Source organism: Martes martes (assembly GCF_963455335.1).
Source record: "Martes martes genome assembly, chromosome: 15".
Taxonomy (NCBI): Eukaryota; Metazoa; Chordata; class Mammalia; order Carnivora; family Mustelidae; genus Martes; species Martes martes.
Genome location: NC_137903.1, coordinates 55,249,034 through 55,265,854, shown reverse-complemented (window position 1 = coordinate 55,265,854; position 16,821 = coordinate 55,249,034). Strand labels below are relative to the sequence as shown.

Here is a 16,821-nt window from a genome sequence, read left to right as displayed (position 1 = left end):
GCCCAGGAACAAGGAGGCCCTCGACAAGTAGCCAATATGTATACTTGTTAGGAAGTCAGCAAGTTGGTCACCCCTGGGAGGGTCTGGGTTCTCTCTTTTCTTACTTTCTTCTTTTTAACATCTACATTTACAGCAAAGCATTTTCCTTCTGTTCCCGTTCCTTGTGCCCTTTAGGATGGTATGGCTCTGCCCTCCACAACTCTCTTGGTCCAGAGAAAAAGAGAATTGGAAGAGGATGGGGGAGTCCTCTGCCATTTTGCTTTTCTCTCTAGGGCCACCTTCCACTTGTCTTGGTTCTGCTTTTCCTGAAATAATAGTTAGACGGGACTTTTGAAAGGAAATTGCTCTCCTCATCTGCCAAAATATTTGTTTTTTTCAACTAGGGGACAGATTTCCCCGTTCTGTTGTGATTCATACTAGCATAAAGTCAAATTGTCCTCTGATCCAATGCCTACTTTTGGAATGGGGAGGTGGCCCAAGAGTGTCCAGAAGAGACAGGAAAGCGAGCCTGGAAGAGAACATTTCCCATGAGAGCCCAGCATGGGCGGGGCTGTTGACGGAGACGGAGGGCCACCCAACCGGAAGACAAGCCCAAGTCCCGCCCAGCATGACTACCCCTTCGAGACCCAGCTGCGGTGGCAAGAATTCCCATCAGCCTTTGCTCTCCAGGCCCCCAAAGGTGCCTCCCGCATCAAGCCCAGTTATGACCACGGGGACGATGACCAGGACGGGGAAGCAAGACCCAGGAGCCACAAAACAGCCTGAGGAGACAGAAGGCGTCCACCTCTGCAGGACTAGGAAACATCCTGTCTGTCTAAATTCCAAGAACGTGGCCAAAGGAGAGATCATAACCACCTTTATTCTCCAAATTCTGGAGGAAATAGTTCTGCACAACATGGAAACTACTAGCTGCCAGAGTGGACTGAGGGGACTCCCGAGGGTGGCCTCCAGGCCCGGATCCACTCAGGGCTCCGAGAGGCGCCCTCGGGAGCATCCTGCGGAAGCTGTGTGCTGAGGACACGGCCAGGAGCTCCGAGGAGGTGACCTGGCCACCGGTCCCCCTGGACACAGACACGGAGGGAACCCTTCCCCCACCAGGTGTGAAAAAGACCAAGGCTCCTCCGTCGGCAGAGGAGGACGAGCCGCGGGCTTCATCGGGGCAGGCAGCCAGCCACCGGGTCCGGCCGGGGCACCGGCACAAAGTTCACGGGGCACAGCAGCAGCGGGCACATCTTCTCGTGCTCCTTCAGCGCCTCGCTCAGGTGCTTTAGCTCCTCTGTCAGCTTCCCGATCTCTCGCCGCAGCACGGCGTTCTCCTGCTCCAAGCACTCATACTCCTGCACAGAGACACGGAGTGGGTGACGTGGTCGCTGCAGCCCCATTCCCTGCCGGGAGGCTGGCCTCCTCCCCGGGACAGCTCCCTCCGGAGCCGAGCCCCCTTCACCGCTCCTCTTGGCTTCCTGTTTCTCTCCCGCCACCAGGATGAAAGGTCCAAGAGGGCAGGCTGTGCTTTTTGAACCGGCCTGACTGAGATACCATTTACCCAAACAGAATACACCTGTTTTACGGGTCTCGTGCAGTGAGCTTTGGTAAGTGTCAACGTGCATCAAGAGAACGTTCCGTCACTCCTGAAGTTGACCTTGTGGCCCTGTGCAGACTGCCTCCCCTCCCCCAACTGCTGAGCAGCTCTGTGAAGATCTCTGTTGGGGTCACCGCTGTGGGACCAGCTCCTGGAACAGTGCCTGAAACACAATACACCTCTGCTGACCGCATGAGTAAATGAAGGAAAGTATCCCTTGCCTTGGCTCCGCCCAAGCTCTCACCTCTGAAGTTTCCACCATAGTGGAGTTTGCAGAGGCTTACACCTGGAGGGGCTCATAGATACCCCTCAGCCCAACCCACACAATGTAGAAACCAGACATCCACCTTGGGCTGGGCACTCTTTTCTTCAAAGGACAGTCCCTGCCTTTTCTGAGCTGCTCTATTAGAAAGCTCCTCTTTGCACTGACACAAAAGCTCTCGCTCCTTCACACCCATCCATTGGGCTTGGTTCCACCTTATGGAACCACACAGAGTAAATTCAATACTTTTTCAACATCGCAGTTCTTGTAATATTAGGAGGCAGCCCCATACCACTTCCCCTTAGGTATTCCCTAAGCTCAACTGTCTCAGGTCTCCTGAGCTCCTTGGGTTTTAGGACTTCTGGTCCTTCTGTCCTCCTGGGGGACATCCCAACACACACTCTCACCTGCCAGGATCTATCTGGCAAAGAGTCATTCCCAGAGTGATTCTGGGGATGGCGTGACCATGCACAGGGAGATGCACGGGGGTGGCCTGCCGCGGGGACGGACCCAGGCCTGCAGCCACCTCACCCTGGGGACTCTCCCTGAGCTTGCAGAGAAGTGCAAGCTCCGTCTGCCTCTGCTGCTTCTCTGTCTATATTTGGACGATGACTGATGTTCTGAAGATTAAGGGTGGGCTCTACATCCACTTCTTCTGACTTTCACTGCGGTCACTTGGGCGTCTTCCAGCCTAGCAAAGTCTTTCTGAATCGTAACGGGTCAGCTCACGGATCACGATACTACACAGCTATAAGCTGTCCATTAACTTGATAGTTAGGTCTTCCTTCTCTTCCTCCGAGTCACTGGTAAGTTCTACAGTACTTGGCCAATGGCAGATAGAAATCATCTCGAAGATGAGAACCTTATTTAAATATTCTTTTTTAAGGATTTTATTTACCTATTTGATAGACAGAAATCACAAGTAGGCAGAGAGGCAGAAGCAGGCAGAGAGGGGGGGGGGAGGAAGCAGACTCCCTGCTGAGCAGAGAGCCTGACAACACGGGGCTGGATCCCAGGACCCTGAGATCATGACCTGAGCTGAAAGCAGAGGCTTAAGGACTGAGCCACCCAGGCGCCCAACCTTATTTAAATCATGCTGCAATGTTGTTTACCGTGCTTTTCCTGACGTGGGGACCCTACCTTATTATTATCTGCCACATCTTTTCTCTTACTAGTAAATTTTCAAAAATAACACTAAAAAAGTCTGATCTTTTTACAGGCCCCTAAAGCGCATGCAAATTCTCAACTCTGGCCCTTTGCTAATGCTGTTCTCTTCCACTGGAGTACGTTCCTCCATTCCTGTGCGAGCCCAGCTCAAGGCCACCACCTCCAGGAAGGCTTCCCGGATCACAGCACCTCATGGAACCACAACCCTCATCATATGTTCTAGTCAATCTCATATCACATTCAATCTTACTTATACTAAATAGGATCGCTTCCCAAAGATCAGAAATGTATAGCTCCTAGGAGCCTCTGCTACCCTCTCCTGTAGCTGCGCCTGATGGGCCACCGCCCAGTGACTCCTCTGCCTCCTTCTCGCACTGGCTTCCTTCCCTCCCCACCTCTAGGCACCAGAGGTGCTGCACACAGAGGCCTTCTGAGCCTTCCCCAGGCAGGCCCTCAGGGTGGTCTGGAGTATGCTCCACCCCGCCCCGCAGGCTGTCCCAGGTCAGGCCGGCTTCATTAGCCCATGGGCCCCCTTCCGCCTTCAGCCCTGCTGCCGGCCCCACTCCTCACGCTTTCCTCGGGCCTCTCAGAAGCTCGAGTCCTAGAGCCCGAGTTCCATCTACAATGTGGCAACAAGCCCTCCATGGGCCAGGGGAGGCGGTGGATGGGAAGACAGTCATCTCGGGAAGGCTGCCTGCAGCCGCAGGACGACGGGCTGCAGCTCTGTGGAGCGTGTGTATACACACACATGCACACACGCACGTACACACACACACAACTAGGCACATACACACACACACACAAACTAGACGTGCTCCTCACCTCCCAGTAAAATGGAGAACAGATGTGAATGGTTCTGATGAGCAAACATTTTAACTAGATTCCAAAAAACAGGAAAGTCTTTGCTGTGGCAGAATATCCCATTTCTGTAGTAGCTTGTTTGCTGGTTGAGTTTTGTGGCAGGATGCCCCGAGCTCCCGAGCCTTATCTCTGGAAGCCAGGAGGGGCCATGCTGCCTAATGTCTTCCTGAAGTAACACTGCTTCCCCCAAACCCCAGCCCCTCAAGGTCCCCCATTTGCCTTCTCTGTGGGGACTTTCTCTTCGGGGATTTGACTTTTACTCATCAACCTGCTAAGGGACTTTCATGGAGCCGAGGGAATAAAAAGGAGAGAAGAAGTCAAGATCTTCTGGTGAGACCAAACAACAAAATAAAAGGAGGAGGGGCACCCGGGTGGCTCCGTGGGTTAAGCCTCTGCCTTCGGCTCAGGTCATGATCCCAGGGTCCTGGGATCGAGCCCCGCATCGGGCTCTCTGCTCAGCAGGGAGCCGGCTTCTCCCTCTCTCTCTGCCTGCCTCTCTGCCTACTTGTGATCTCTGTCAAATAAATAAAAATCTTTTAAAATAAATAATAACTCCACTCGCTGGGGCGAGTGGAGAGGAGGTGAGAGGAAATGGGGGTGAAGGGGGAGTAAGACCCACTTCACACCGAGAAGAAGGTACCCGACTTGACAAACGTAAAAAAAATCTTACAGTGCACAGAGGCCCCCCGCCCCCGACAGGGAATTAGCTGGCCCCAAATGTCAACAGTGCCGAATTCAAGAAACCCTGGTCTGGGCATCTAAGGGAGGTTGGCTGGGGACCGAGGGACTGTCTGGGGGTATCCAGGTACCAGGACGAAAAACTGGCAAATGAGCTAATGTGGGTCCCGGGGCCAGAGGTGACAGTGAAGGCAGAAAGGAAATGAGGTTTAGAAAAGGCCATCAGAAGGGCACAGCCACATACAGACCCCATTTCACAAGCGAAGAAAGAGAAACTCTGAGAGCCACGATGACTTTTCCAAAGTCGTGCAGGCTTGGAACCTGACTTCAAGGTCAACTGCAGCCCTTGAGCAAGGAAGTAACTCTGCTTTCACTTGGCAGTGCCTGGCCCCAAATTTCCCCGTGGTGGTTACCAGCAGTAAAGGGCTGTGAGTGCTCAGGATTTTACAATAAAGCCTATTCCCTAGCCCCACCCTGACCTTCCCAGCAGACAAATTGTGTCATCAGGGAGGACTGTACAAATGGGTGTCATCATCAGTTTCTGAACCAAGGGGGGACGACTCGAAGCATTCTCTTAGAACAGGCAACAGCTGAAGAAGCCGTGACAACACAGACCACAACCGAATTGCCCAAGACATCTGTCAGTTGGTGACATTTGGGGTTCCTGAGGATGGCATCACTGCCTTCCTTTTCTGACTCAACGTTCTTTCTCAGTCTTCACCTGGGGCTGCCTGGCTCGAACCAGTCGGACCCACTTCTGAGACACGGTTCTGCCTGCTGCAGAGCTGCACTGTTCACGCACGTCCTTATTTGTGGACGTGGACTCAGGCGTGTGCCCAACCCCCTGAGAGGTGTAGCGCCTCGACAGGATGATTCAAAAAGCCACAGTGAGCGCGGAGGTGCAGACACACACGCGTTAGGAACAGCTTCTCGGCACCACACTCGGGCTTCCAGCAACCACCTCCCCGAGGGGAAGACTCAGACTGAAGAGTGACCCCAGCCTCCCTCTGGCAGAGCCTGCTCAGGCTCTCCCGGCCCTGCCCTGGGGGAGGTGGAGAACTAGGAGCCGGGGGAGGTAGCCCAGAGGCTTCTACAAGCTGCTCCTGGAGGAGGTTTCTCAGGGTGCTGGAGGGAAGGGGGACTCAAGGTGAGTGAACGAGGCGGGCAGCAGAGAAGGGTGGGGATTCTAACCAAGCTCCAGATGGTCCCCTTCGTGGTACTCAAGGAAGGCAAATAAAGACCTTGAGTTCCTCTGAGAGATGCACCCATGTCACCCCACAGGATGGGACGGAGAAAGGACTGAGTACAGCCCTTCTCACGGCCGAAGCTCCCCAGGGAGTGGTGGTGGCCCTGGCTACCAGGTGGCAGCTTTCTGGACCCTTTAGTGTCTCTGAGAGAGAGGGACTGATCCCATGTTTGAGGTTTCTGAGAACTGTGTCTGGTTCCCACGTGCCCCATGCTTGATGGGGCCTGGAGCCCCAGGAGGCCTGACAAGCTTTTCTGCCATGACCCAGAGCAGTGTGCTAGGTGTTCTGCCCTCAACTCACTTCCTGGAGCCACTAAAACAATTCTGCACCACATTTTTAAACCAGACACCCCACCCTCAACATATAGATGTTTTTTCAAAGTTTAAGAAAATACTCCTTTTTTAAAACAATATTTACTTTTTTTTTTCTCTGTTGGCCCCACAGAACAAAGATCCCCATAACTGGGATGCCCTCCCTGGAAGGAGGTAAGGAATTACCAGCAAAGCTATGATTCATGTGCTACCCTTTCACCCAGAGATGACGTTCCTCTTCTACAGCAGGACTGGGATGTAGTTCCATTTTCCTGAGCTGGCCACCTGCTCCCCCACTGCCCCTTGTGACCAATAACACTAGTATGTAGCTAGTGACAGTAAAGATGGGGGCTATAGCTTTGGGGTCTGTATATGGATGGACCCACTGTCCTGGCCTCCTGGACACTGAGTTTCTCAACAAGACTGGCCTCGATGAGGTGATCTGCCGGTGATGGGTCAGCAGGATCTACTCTTCCTGCTCTACAGAAGCAGAGAAGGGAGTTTTCTCCCATGGAGGGAATGGGTTTCAGATCAATTAGCCCCATTTCCCAAAACAGCACCTGTCATATCTAATCATGTGACATGGCATGTAGACCGCAGAAGAAGCTAGGAACCCTACAGAAGGGGGACCCCCCATGGTTCTAAGAGGGATCAGGCAGGAGTAAATGTACCACCCTAACTTTCCCAGGCACCTGGCTCATTTGGGCATCAAATCCAACAATGACAGATACAGAGAGAAACCGTCTTCTTGACCCTGTAGATTTATGCTACCTTATGCTACCTTCTGAGGTAGGCTGAATAAGGGCCTCCCAAAGATGTCCCAAAGATACCTACAGCCATCCTCTGGAAACTGTGAATATGTTACCTTATGTGGTTTAAAAAAAAAAAAAAAAAGACCTTGCAGATGTGATTAAGAATCTGAACGTGGGGAGATTATCCTGGATTATGCAGGTGGATCCAATGTAATCATAAGGGTCTTAGTAAAAGAAAAAGTCGAGTCAGAGGAGATGTGACAATGGAACAGTGTCAGAGTAATGCAGCATGAAAAAGACTTAACTAGCCAGTGCTGGCTTTGAAGTTGGAAGGGGACCACAAGTCAGGGAACACAGAAGCTTCTAGAAGCCAGAAAAGGCAAGGAAATGGATTCTTCTCCGGAGCCCCTGGAAAGAATACAGCTCACTTGACACCTTGATTTTAGCCCCGTTGAGACCCATTCCAGATGCCTGACTTCCAAAATTGTAAGATAATAAATCTATGTTGTTTTAAGCCACCAAATTTGTCATAATTTATTACAAAATCCATAAGAAATGAATATACTTTCCTTGAAAACTCCTATGCTTTCAAAAATAGGAAGATCTTACTCCTCTCTTTGTGACCTAGCATCCAGGCCTTGTCCATGGTAGTGCTAACAAATATTTGTGGAATGAATCTACCCGCTCTTGCTCTGTGGAAGGTCTTATCATCATTTAGCCACCACCACACACATAATCACTTGGGACTTACAAATGAGTGTCCCCTAGTGTTTCCTTATATTAATGCACCTGGCTGGGACCAGAAGCTTCTTGAGGGGAAGGGCCCTGGCTGTCCAGCTGGCACATAGGGTCTGAACGCAGGGCCATGCCCAAACTGGGCCACAAGTGCCCTCTGGGGTAATCTGGTAACATGAGGCTAGAACCAGGACTGCTTCAAACGCAAGGGGGGACGAAGAAAGGAGACAAAGGACATTCCAACTCCTCTCTGGGAAGTTTACAGGACCAATTCAGGCTGGGAAGGATCTCATCTGACCCTATCTCCTTTTAGGGCCCAGCCTTCCTGCTTCCAGGAAAGAGTCTGATATTCGTAATTTATGCCCACTGTTAATTTCGATCATTGGTTGCCTCCCCCGGAGTATGTATATCCTAAACCTGTTATCAGTTTACCGTGACAGGCTTTTCAGAGATTGTTTTTCCCCTCATAATACCTCGGTATCTGCTATGTTGTCAATGCCCCAAGACCCCTCTTGCTAAGACCAGCTGTGACAAGACAGCAGGCAAGGAAGGGCTAAATTAAAATCCTCAGTGATTTACGCCAACCTTGTCTAAAGATGAGCGTTCAGAACTATCATCAGTTCTTTGCACAGACACTTGGATACCTTTGAGGCCAGTGCCTGATATGGGGCAGTTCCCATGTTCTGTCTGTGAGATTATGTGGGATTATGCATAAGGGTAGAGGAAAATGGGAAAGTTTAGGGTAAATCCCAGGTTCCTGACGTGGATGATGAGAAAACTGGTGAGCTCCACTAACTTCACTTGAAGACAGGAGGAGAAGAGAATGTCTCAGGGTAAACACACATATCAGAGCCGTGTTGCATCCAGGCAGCCTGCAGCCCACCCATCTGAGGACATCTAAGCAGACACTGGAGATAGGGGGTCGGGGGGCCTCCAACTGAGGTCTTGCCTGGAGTAGTCAACGTGGGGAGCTAATGCTGGGAGAACAGATGAATAGATCGTATCTTCAGGGTGGGAAGGAGAAAGGGCAGCGTCCGAAAGCCTGGTCAACACCAAAACTTAAGAGAACTGACAGAGGAAGAGAAGGTAGCAAAGAAACGGAGAAGAAAGGTGGTTAGGAAGGTCCAGTGGGAAATGCGGTCTTTTAGAAGCTGAAGACCTGGAAAGAAGGTCTCAGGAAAGGGGGAAGGTCAATGGTGTGAAATGTTCAGCAAGGTCAGCAAGGTCACAGTCGATGAGTCTAGAAAGAAGTCCCCGATCAGGTAGTGCCAAGGCACTACGAGTCCCCGCGGGAGCAGCTTCTGCGGAAAGGATGTGTGTGCGCACGCGCACGTGGCCTGCGTACGGTCACGTACATGCGTGCGTGTGCGTGCATGCGTGCGTGCGTGCGTGCTGGGTGGGGCGGGGCGGCAGAAACACCAGCACAGAGGACTGGGAAATAAATGGCACTGAGCGTATGGAGACAGCAGGTCTCTCTGGGAGGAGCAGGGAGGGGAGGAAGGAAAGAAAACAAATGGGGCTTGAAAAGGAATTGGGATCGAGAGGAGGTTTTGTTTCGTTTTGTTTCGTTTTCTTCTGATTTATAATGAAAGGAACTTGAGAGAGGAACCCCCAGCGGATGAGGGATAAAGATGTCCCTGAAGGATCGGAAAACTGGGCTGGAAGGATGCAGTGACATGAGACGTACGTGTCCAAATTGGTGGTGACCAGGACGTGACCTTGGGGCCACCACCACAGCTCCTTTCCGTGGCCCTAATGTGGCTCTGCCCCAACCACAGGCTCACCTCGTGGAGTCTGTCAGCCTTCTGGGTCTGCTTCTTCCGACTTCTCTGAGCAGCAACTCGGTTTTTTTCTCTCCTTCGGACCTTCCGGTCATCATCGTCTGGGCTCTGGGGCGGAAATGTGTGGTTAGGTACGCTGTCGGGGCGCCTTACTTTGCCTTTCTCTGCCCTGTCCCTTTCCTCAGCATCACTTCACCATTTTATTTGCAGTCCTGACAGTGCTTGTTGCTACATGGGTGGGACAGCACTAGCCCCTTGTTCAGCCTTGTGCCCTGGGTGAATTTAGCTGCTCATTCCATGACCCCCCTGAGAAATGTATGGTGAGACTGCCATTTAAAAGATGAGGATAAGAAACTCAGAGGGGGTAAGGAACTTGCTCCAGGTATCACAGATAGACGTGGGTAAATGGGAAGTGGAACTCAGGTCTGTTGGACTCCAAACCAACGTTCATAAACCTCTACCCCACAGGGTGTGTGCCTGGAAGAGGTGTGGTGTCAACGTGCATCCGAGAACAGGGAAGGCAGAAGGCATGTGCTATCTGGAACTCGCTGTGCGGCAGGCCTTACCCCGCCACAAACAAACAGGTACTTTTGATACTGCATGCACATTTTACACTGACAACTAACTGCAACCACACAATTCTACCAACACACCAAATGATCTCAGACACCTCATTTGAACAATGCTCGATGGACATTTTCACAGGTCAGAGTGAATCAGAAAGCAAACTCATGATGTGTCTTGAAAGCTCTCAGCTCTATATGAGATACAACCACACCTAGTTGAATCCTTCAAGAGTTATCCTGAAACAGGCAGGATAAAAAAAAATATATATATATATATATATATATACCTACCAAGATGAAAACCATTTCAGTTACAGAAAAAACATGGAGAAGTAGAGAGTATTTGCTTTCCGGAACCCTGTGAGAAGGTACCAAAGGGCGGGGATGTGGTATGCTACCTTTAAACAGTTTAAAAGCCAAGAGGTTAGTGGGATACAAACACAGGAAAGCTACTCAGTTATTAACATTAGTGGAGAGCAAATATTGATAATATAAGATAATGGGTAATTTCAGTTATTTTATCTGGTTTTGTATTCCAAATAGAGACACTTCTCCCCAAACTCTGGTGAGTAAAGAATTTTCAGTATACAGAAGAATATAAGCCTATAGAAGGAGACAGATAACATATTATAAATAATATAACAAATAGATGTGGTCTGGAAGTAGTGCTTAAGGGAACAGGCACAAGGTGTTAAAATGTAGCTTTTCAGAGGCAAAGAAGTCTTGGTTAACATAACCAGGACACCACAGGGGCAAAATGTGGTTTACAGGACAGAACTCTAGCTATAGAAATATATAGCCACTGGTTTTGTCTCTTACTGTCAATACAGCTTGGGGGAAATGGCTTAAATTCTCTGAATGTTCAGTTTTCTCATTTATCCTAAGTGTGAGTCATTCATTCTCTCAGCAAGTATTAACTGAGTACCTGCCATGTGCCAGGCACTGTTTTAGGCACTAAGATGCATGCCCGGAACAACCGATTGGTAATGACTGCATAAATCATTCCAACAGCCTAATGCTTGGGACTAGTATACGGATAAGATGAGATTTTAACCTAAAGCTCCCAGCACATGGTATGCCCTTAATAACCTAAGGAGGCTACTATTATATAGTAATAGGTTACTACTATTACAGTAACCTGTGGAGGTTGCCATTTTTCGAGTCTCCCGTAGTGCTTGTCTCCAAATCATGCCTTTTTGTTCACAATTAAAAAGTCATAGGACCCAAGGAAGCAACCTGCATCCTGTCCTCTGGGAGCAAGACACTCTAACCTGGATGTAATCACCTATCCATATGGTCACAGCTGAGAACCCAGCAGTAACATTCAATCAAAACAGAAAGAGGGGAGCCAAGTGTTAAGATAATCATAAATTATTAACCATATCTTAATTAGTCATAAAAATTTCGAGAGGTTATTACTATATTCATTCTACAGGTGGGGAAATTGAGGTTCAAAGAAGTTAAATAAAATGCTCAAGGCCACTCAACCTGTGTGTGGTTAAACCGAGGTCCAAACTCAGAAATGTGTGACTCTCTAGCGTCACCTGATGACACTATGTGCCAGGCATCGAATTGGGAAGGGGAGGAGGGGGGACATAACGATGAAGACTCCCTCCAGAGCAACCGAGTGGGAAGTTCTCTGATTGCCATCCCCGCGGGCAACTTTATCTGTTTCCGGAGTAGGCAGTTGTACATGTTGCCAAGGACAGCACAGAGGGCTGAACGCGGGCCAAGGGGTTTCCACCAGCAGCCGGACTGGAGTTCTCCCGCTGAGGGGCCCCACCCCGCACCCTTAAGCTGATGGGTCGCGAGTTCCCCATTCGGAGGGTAGATGTTGGGAGTGCCTGGACACGAGCTGCCCCTTCGGGCCGAATTTCCCCTCTGCACACACTGGCGCCTGCGAAGGGCCACGCGCGCCGGGGGTGGGGTGGCAGCGGGCGCCAGCGCGAGGATGGCAACGCCGGGACAGCGCGGATCCCACGTGCGGAGAAGCGTGGACTGTGCCCGGTCGTCTGCGCCCTGCGGCCTCTCCGCTTCCCGGGGCGCAGGAGCCGGGTCACCGTTCCGGAGGCGGCGGGCACTGTGCGTGAGTTGGGGACCACCGGGCAGAAGCGCCCGCGGGATTCCTGCCCCGCGACCCCACTCCTGCCGGTCTCTGGCTCCCGCAGCGCCCTTCACCCCAGCACTCAGAGTTCACCACCCCGGAGCCCCAGACCCACCTCCTCGTGCCCCTCGGCCCTCCCATCCCCGCACGCCCGCCGGCCTCCCTGAGCCTCTAGTCCACTACCTGCGGCTGCGGCTGGTTCCCAGGCGCCCCGACGCTCCTCTGCAGGACGCTGCCGGCCGCCGGGAGCACTTGCGACATGCCGGGCGCTCCTCCGGCCCGGCCCGCCCCGCCGCGCAGCCTCGCGGAGGAGCGGCCGCGCGGCCCGCCGCGCCTTGCACGCGGGGCGCTGCCTATCGGCACTCTCTGGTCACCCGCATCCTCGCGCCCCCGCACCTGCCGGCCGCAGCCCTCCGCCCCGCCCCCTCGGGCTTCCCGCTCTCCAGGCGCTTGAGGCCGCTGCGCTGCCCGGGTTTCCCCTCCCCCGGCCCCGGCCCGCCCGCTGGCGCGTCCCGAGTCTGCCCGCCCCTCCTCTCACTCCCGCCCCGTTTCCTCCTCTCCCCGCCCTCTCGCCGCACCTCGGGGTCCCTAATCCCACCCCTGTCGCGGCTTTCCGCTGGGTCCCTGCGCTTCGTGGAAGTCACGTGGCGGCTCCGGAACCCGGGAGGGAACGCGAAGCCCCACTCACGAGAAGGGACGCTGGGGCCCGAGGGGTCAGGGAGACGCAGCGCAGCCTTTGGGGTCCTTCGGACGCTCTCGGGGAACTCAGGCTGAGAAACACAAGTGGGTGGCTTGGACGGGAAGGGGGCTGTTTCCAGGTCCCATCTCGGCATCTTCCTGGGCGCCCAGGGCCCTGCCTTTCCCTAGCGCAGGGGTCAGTGTTTCGGGACTTTCTTCGGGGCGATCGGTCGCCCAGGCTCCATCCTCACTCCTTCCTCGACCCGCGGCTCCCCTGCCCGCGAGGCGCAGGCCAGGAGCCGGCAGCCAGCGTTGCCGAGTCCCAATGCCCACCCTGAGAGCCGCGGCATCCCAGGGCCTGTCTGCCGGGGCACGTGCCCTTCTTTCCACGGACGCCGCGGGGCTGTAGGGGAGAGCGAGACGGGGCGGCCCCGAGGGTGAATTCCCTCCGTATGGGGTGGGGAGGAGGAGGTTGTCCTGAGAGCGAATCTACCACGGTGGAAGTCACTCTCGACCTGGTCTGAACCTCAGATGCTTTTTCCTTTAGGTTAAAGCGCCAGGTGCTCTGCTCACAAGTTAAAATGCGAGCCTTAATGCCAAGCTGGGGACAGGGTAGAGGTATCGGCGCTTTCCCCTCCACCTGCCTGCCAGTGAAAAGATACAAAGTCAAGCAGTATCGTACTTGGGCCCACCGAAGAGAAAAAAGAGCGGTTTGGGGTTTGTGGTCTGCTTACTTCGAGCCCCGGGAAAGAAAGATAACCGCGAACCTACATGGGCGGGTGGGAACCAGCGCCAGGAGGTCGGACGTGCCTTCCGACTGTGGTCGCTTAAGTGTTGAGGCTCGTGGGCAGCAGCAGGGGATGGGGGCGGGCGCTTGGCGCTCTCAGGCCAGCGCACGTGGCTCTCTGCCAGGATTGAATATCCTGGCAACAGCTTTGAGATGCAGCTTGAGTGAACTTGGTTGCCTGGCCTGGAGCCAGGAAATAAGCAGAGGATCTTGTCTCCGGGATCAGTGGATTCCAGCGACCCAACAGAAGGCTGAGGTGCAAGGCGGCTGGGAGGACTGAGGGTGGGAGCAGCCCTTTTCAGGGACAGTGCCTTACCCTTATACCATCAGGGCTACACAGGAGCCATCTCTACGCTAAGTTATCCGCCTCGATTTATTTTCTCATCTCCTGTTTATCCTTTTCCCATGCTACATCACTCACGGTTGCCCCGGAGCTATTACTTTTGCAAACCACACAGGTACACAGTCTTCCTAGTACAGCGCTACACACACACACACACACACACACACACACACGCAGTAAATTCATTGTAGTACATTGGCTGAGAGCCTTCAATTCCTGGAAACATAAGGACTCTAGCAAGATAGGAAAACCTCTGGGTCAAGTGGTCTTGAATTTTCAGAAGTGCTTTCGTTCTCCAGTGCTGCTTAGGAAGGAAAGGGTAAGGTGTAAGCACAGCGGACATTTAGGTGCTGTCCCATCCTACGTTCTGGGTATTGCCAATCTCCTGTTCCCACGGAGCCACACCACACCCGAAGTCCTCTGGGGCTGTACCTTCTACCTCGCTCCCCACAGAGCGTTGATCCATGTCCCAGCACACGAGAACTCTTCGTATAGGCATAGGCCTTGTGTCTCCTCAAATATATTTAAAGGAGGACTCTGGGTTAACTAGTGAGCATTTAAGGAACAGGTCAATTTGACCTATTACACATCAAAATGAATGGATTAAATAATTAGATACAGAAAGTAAGACCAGGGAGATAAAACAGAATTAAATTATTTACTAAGGCCCTGGGATTAAGAATCCTGGAGAGAATTTTCTAAGACCACATGTGACAGGAGATACCACATCAGAAAGATCTGAACTGTACAAGAATGCTAAAGTGCTTTAGATGTGAGCATGTCCAGAAATGACAAAGACAGGGAGAAAAAATATTCGCAATAGCTATGATAAAGAGTTCAAATTTCTACATTTTTAAAACCTATCAAAAGGAATAAGAACAATATTGAGACAGCCTCTCGAAAGTAAACTGCACAAAGGACATGAATTGGCATTTCCCAACAGAGAACATAATCAAGAAAAATATCTATAGAAAGATATGTATATTAGCATGAGAAACATTTAAAAATATTAAATTAGCAAAATAAAAAGTATCGATTATTGGTGAGAGTGTGAAATTGCTGCTTTCATTGGCATTGTTGAAAATTGGTACAAACTTACTGGAAGGCAAATTTATTGCCACTTTTAAGAACCATGCAATAATCATCGCTTTTGACTTCATTTTCCTTAGGAAAGTTCTAGAAAATCATCATAGGAAGATCACTGTAAATACTAGAGAGAAAACTATTATATGCAATGAAATCTCTTAATAATATTTTTAAGAGTAAAAAGTTGTAAGCAACATAAATGTGCAATTGTAGGAAAATGGCTGACTAAAATATTTTTAGTCATGGGATAGAACAGTATGCATCTTTAAAATTACAAGCATGCAGACAGATTTGCCACGTGGAAGATTTATTGGATATAAGGTAAAGTGAGAAAAAAATCAGGTTACAAAAAGTACAAGCATAACTTGTATAAAATGCGTGTGGAACCCTACTGTACTGTATGCTTAAAAGTGGTTAGGATGGTAAATTTTATGCTGTGTTTTTTTTTTTCTTACCACAAAGACAAAATGTATGCATATGAGAAAAAATTGGAAGAGCATATAACAAAGTGGTAGCGTTTCTGCTGTGGTGGTGGGATAATAAGTAATTTTCCTTCCCCCTCCCCTTTTTTTTTAAACTTTTGGAGAACATTTTATTATGTTAACATCTTCAAACATCTTATATTTACAAGCACTAACTATTGCTTTCGCTGCTCACACCAGAATGCCAACATCTCTTTGACCAAGTGGAGGCTCTAGTAACAGCCTATTTTCTTGCTTTTCTGTGATTTCTGATTCATTTTATTCTACGTCAAAAGGAGAAAAAAACAGTGAAAATGAAGAAAAGATTAACAAGAACAGACATTTTGAGTGTCTTCTTTTCTTCTTTTGCCTTTCCTTTGTATCTGTAGTTTTTCGTTTGAACAGGGGAGGGGGGAGAAATTACATGGTTTGGCAATTTCCTATTCCTACCGCAATGACCCTGGATTACATCTCGAGGGATGGGGGAGGAGGTGAAGGAGATTTATAGCTCAGCGATCAAATCCTCTGGTGATTCACTTCATAAGATGACAGTTCTTCATAAAAACAAGTTGCTGAAATGCTAGAAAACCCTGTCACTACTCACCCTCTTTTAGGGAAACTGGCTTTCCAGTAACTCTGTGTCCCCTGCTGTTTCTCAGAAGGTGGTCCTGTGAGGTCATGGTGGGGCTAGAGAAAGGAAAGTTGAAGGCAGAGACCCCCATGTTTACCAGAAGTGAGTCAGACAATGGACAAAGCAAAGATCCACAGCTCAGGGAGTCAAATTCTAGGGAAGGGAAACAAACAATAAACATATATGGTATTTAGAGGGGGAAAATGTAACATTGAGATGGTGGTATGTTCTATGGGGAAATATAGAGGAGGGATGAGATATAGGGCACAGTGAAGGGAGACCAAGCAAAGTTCTCCTGAAGGAGGTGACAGAGTGGGGGCCATGTGAATAACTGGGTGGGGGCGGTCCAGGTGGCCCAGGTGGCCCATGAACAGCAAATGCAAGAGCCCCTTGGAAACATGCCTGACCATTCTAGAAACTAGAGGACCCTGAAGTGAGGTGAGGCCAAAGGTGAGGCCAGAAAGGCAAAGGGGCAGGCTTTTACTCGAAGCGAGATAAGAAAATATTGGACTTTTGAACAGAGGTGTGACATGATCTAAGGTTATATAGGATCCCTTTGATCTAGGTGTTAAAAACAGTCCCACAGGGTTAAGGAAGAATCCAGGCAATAATCCAGGAGAGCGGGGATGAGGGCTTGGAAGATGCTGAAAGCAATGGGAGCTAAGACCCATGTGCCAGGAAGTCATTGTCTGTAGACTTAATGGTTCTTCACTTGGGTAGGCCCCTCTCAAGATCCAGAGGGGGCCTAGCAATGTGTCTATATGGTGATAGGCTGTAATAAGATTTGCAAAA

The 16,821-nt window shown here is 50.7% G+C and overlaps 2 protein-coding genes across 2 annotated transcripts in view; both read right to left on the bottom strand.

The window, feature by feature from the left end:
• Positions 1-16,821, bottom strand: part of LOC308356155 (kinetochore-associated protein NSL1 homolog) — a gene marked incomplete at its 3' end in the record, with an annotated part of 431,182 nt that overhangs the window by 353,719 nt on the left and 60,642 nt on the right. The gene's annotated exons all lie outside the window — the stretch shown is intronic.
• Positions 840-12,463, bottom strand: LOC308356156 (basic leucine zipper transcriptional factor ATF-like 3). Its single transcript, XM_080824933.1, has 3 exons — positions 12,227-12,463; positions 9,377-9,481; positions 840-1,337 (listed from the first exon to the last, which is right to left on the bottom strand). Exons 1-3 carry the CDS (start codon positions 12,302-12,304, stop codon positions 1,152-1,154), a joined length of 369 nt encoding a protein of 122 aa, XP_080681059.1. The 5' UTR covers positions 12,305-12,463; the 3' UTR covers positions 840-1,151.

Excerpts from the sequence above, each read along its gene's own strand:
- LOC308356156 (XM_080824933.1), bottom strand. The coding sequence starts at position 12,304 with ATGTCGCAAGTGCTCCCGGCGGCCGGCAGCGTCCTGCAGAGGAGCGTC. Across the intron at positions 9,482-12,226 it reads GGAACCAGCCGCAGCCGCAG|AGCCCAGACGATGATGACCG; the intron begins GTAGTGGACTAG and ends TTTCCGCCCCAG. Across the intron at positions 1,338-9,376 it reads AGGCTGACAGACTCCACGAG|GAGTATGAGTGCTTGGAGCA; the intron begins GTGAGCCTGTGG and ends GTCTCTGTGCAG.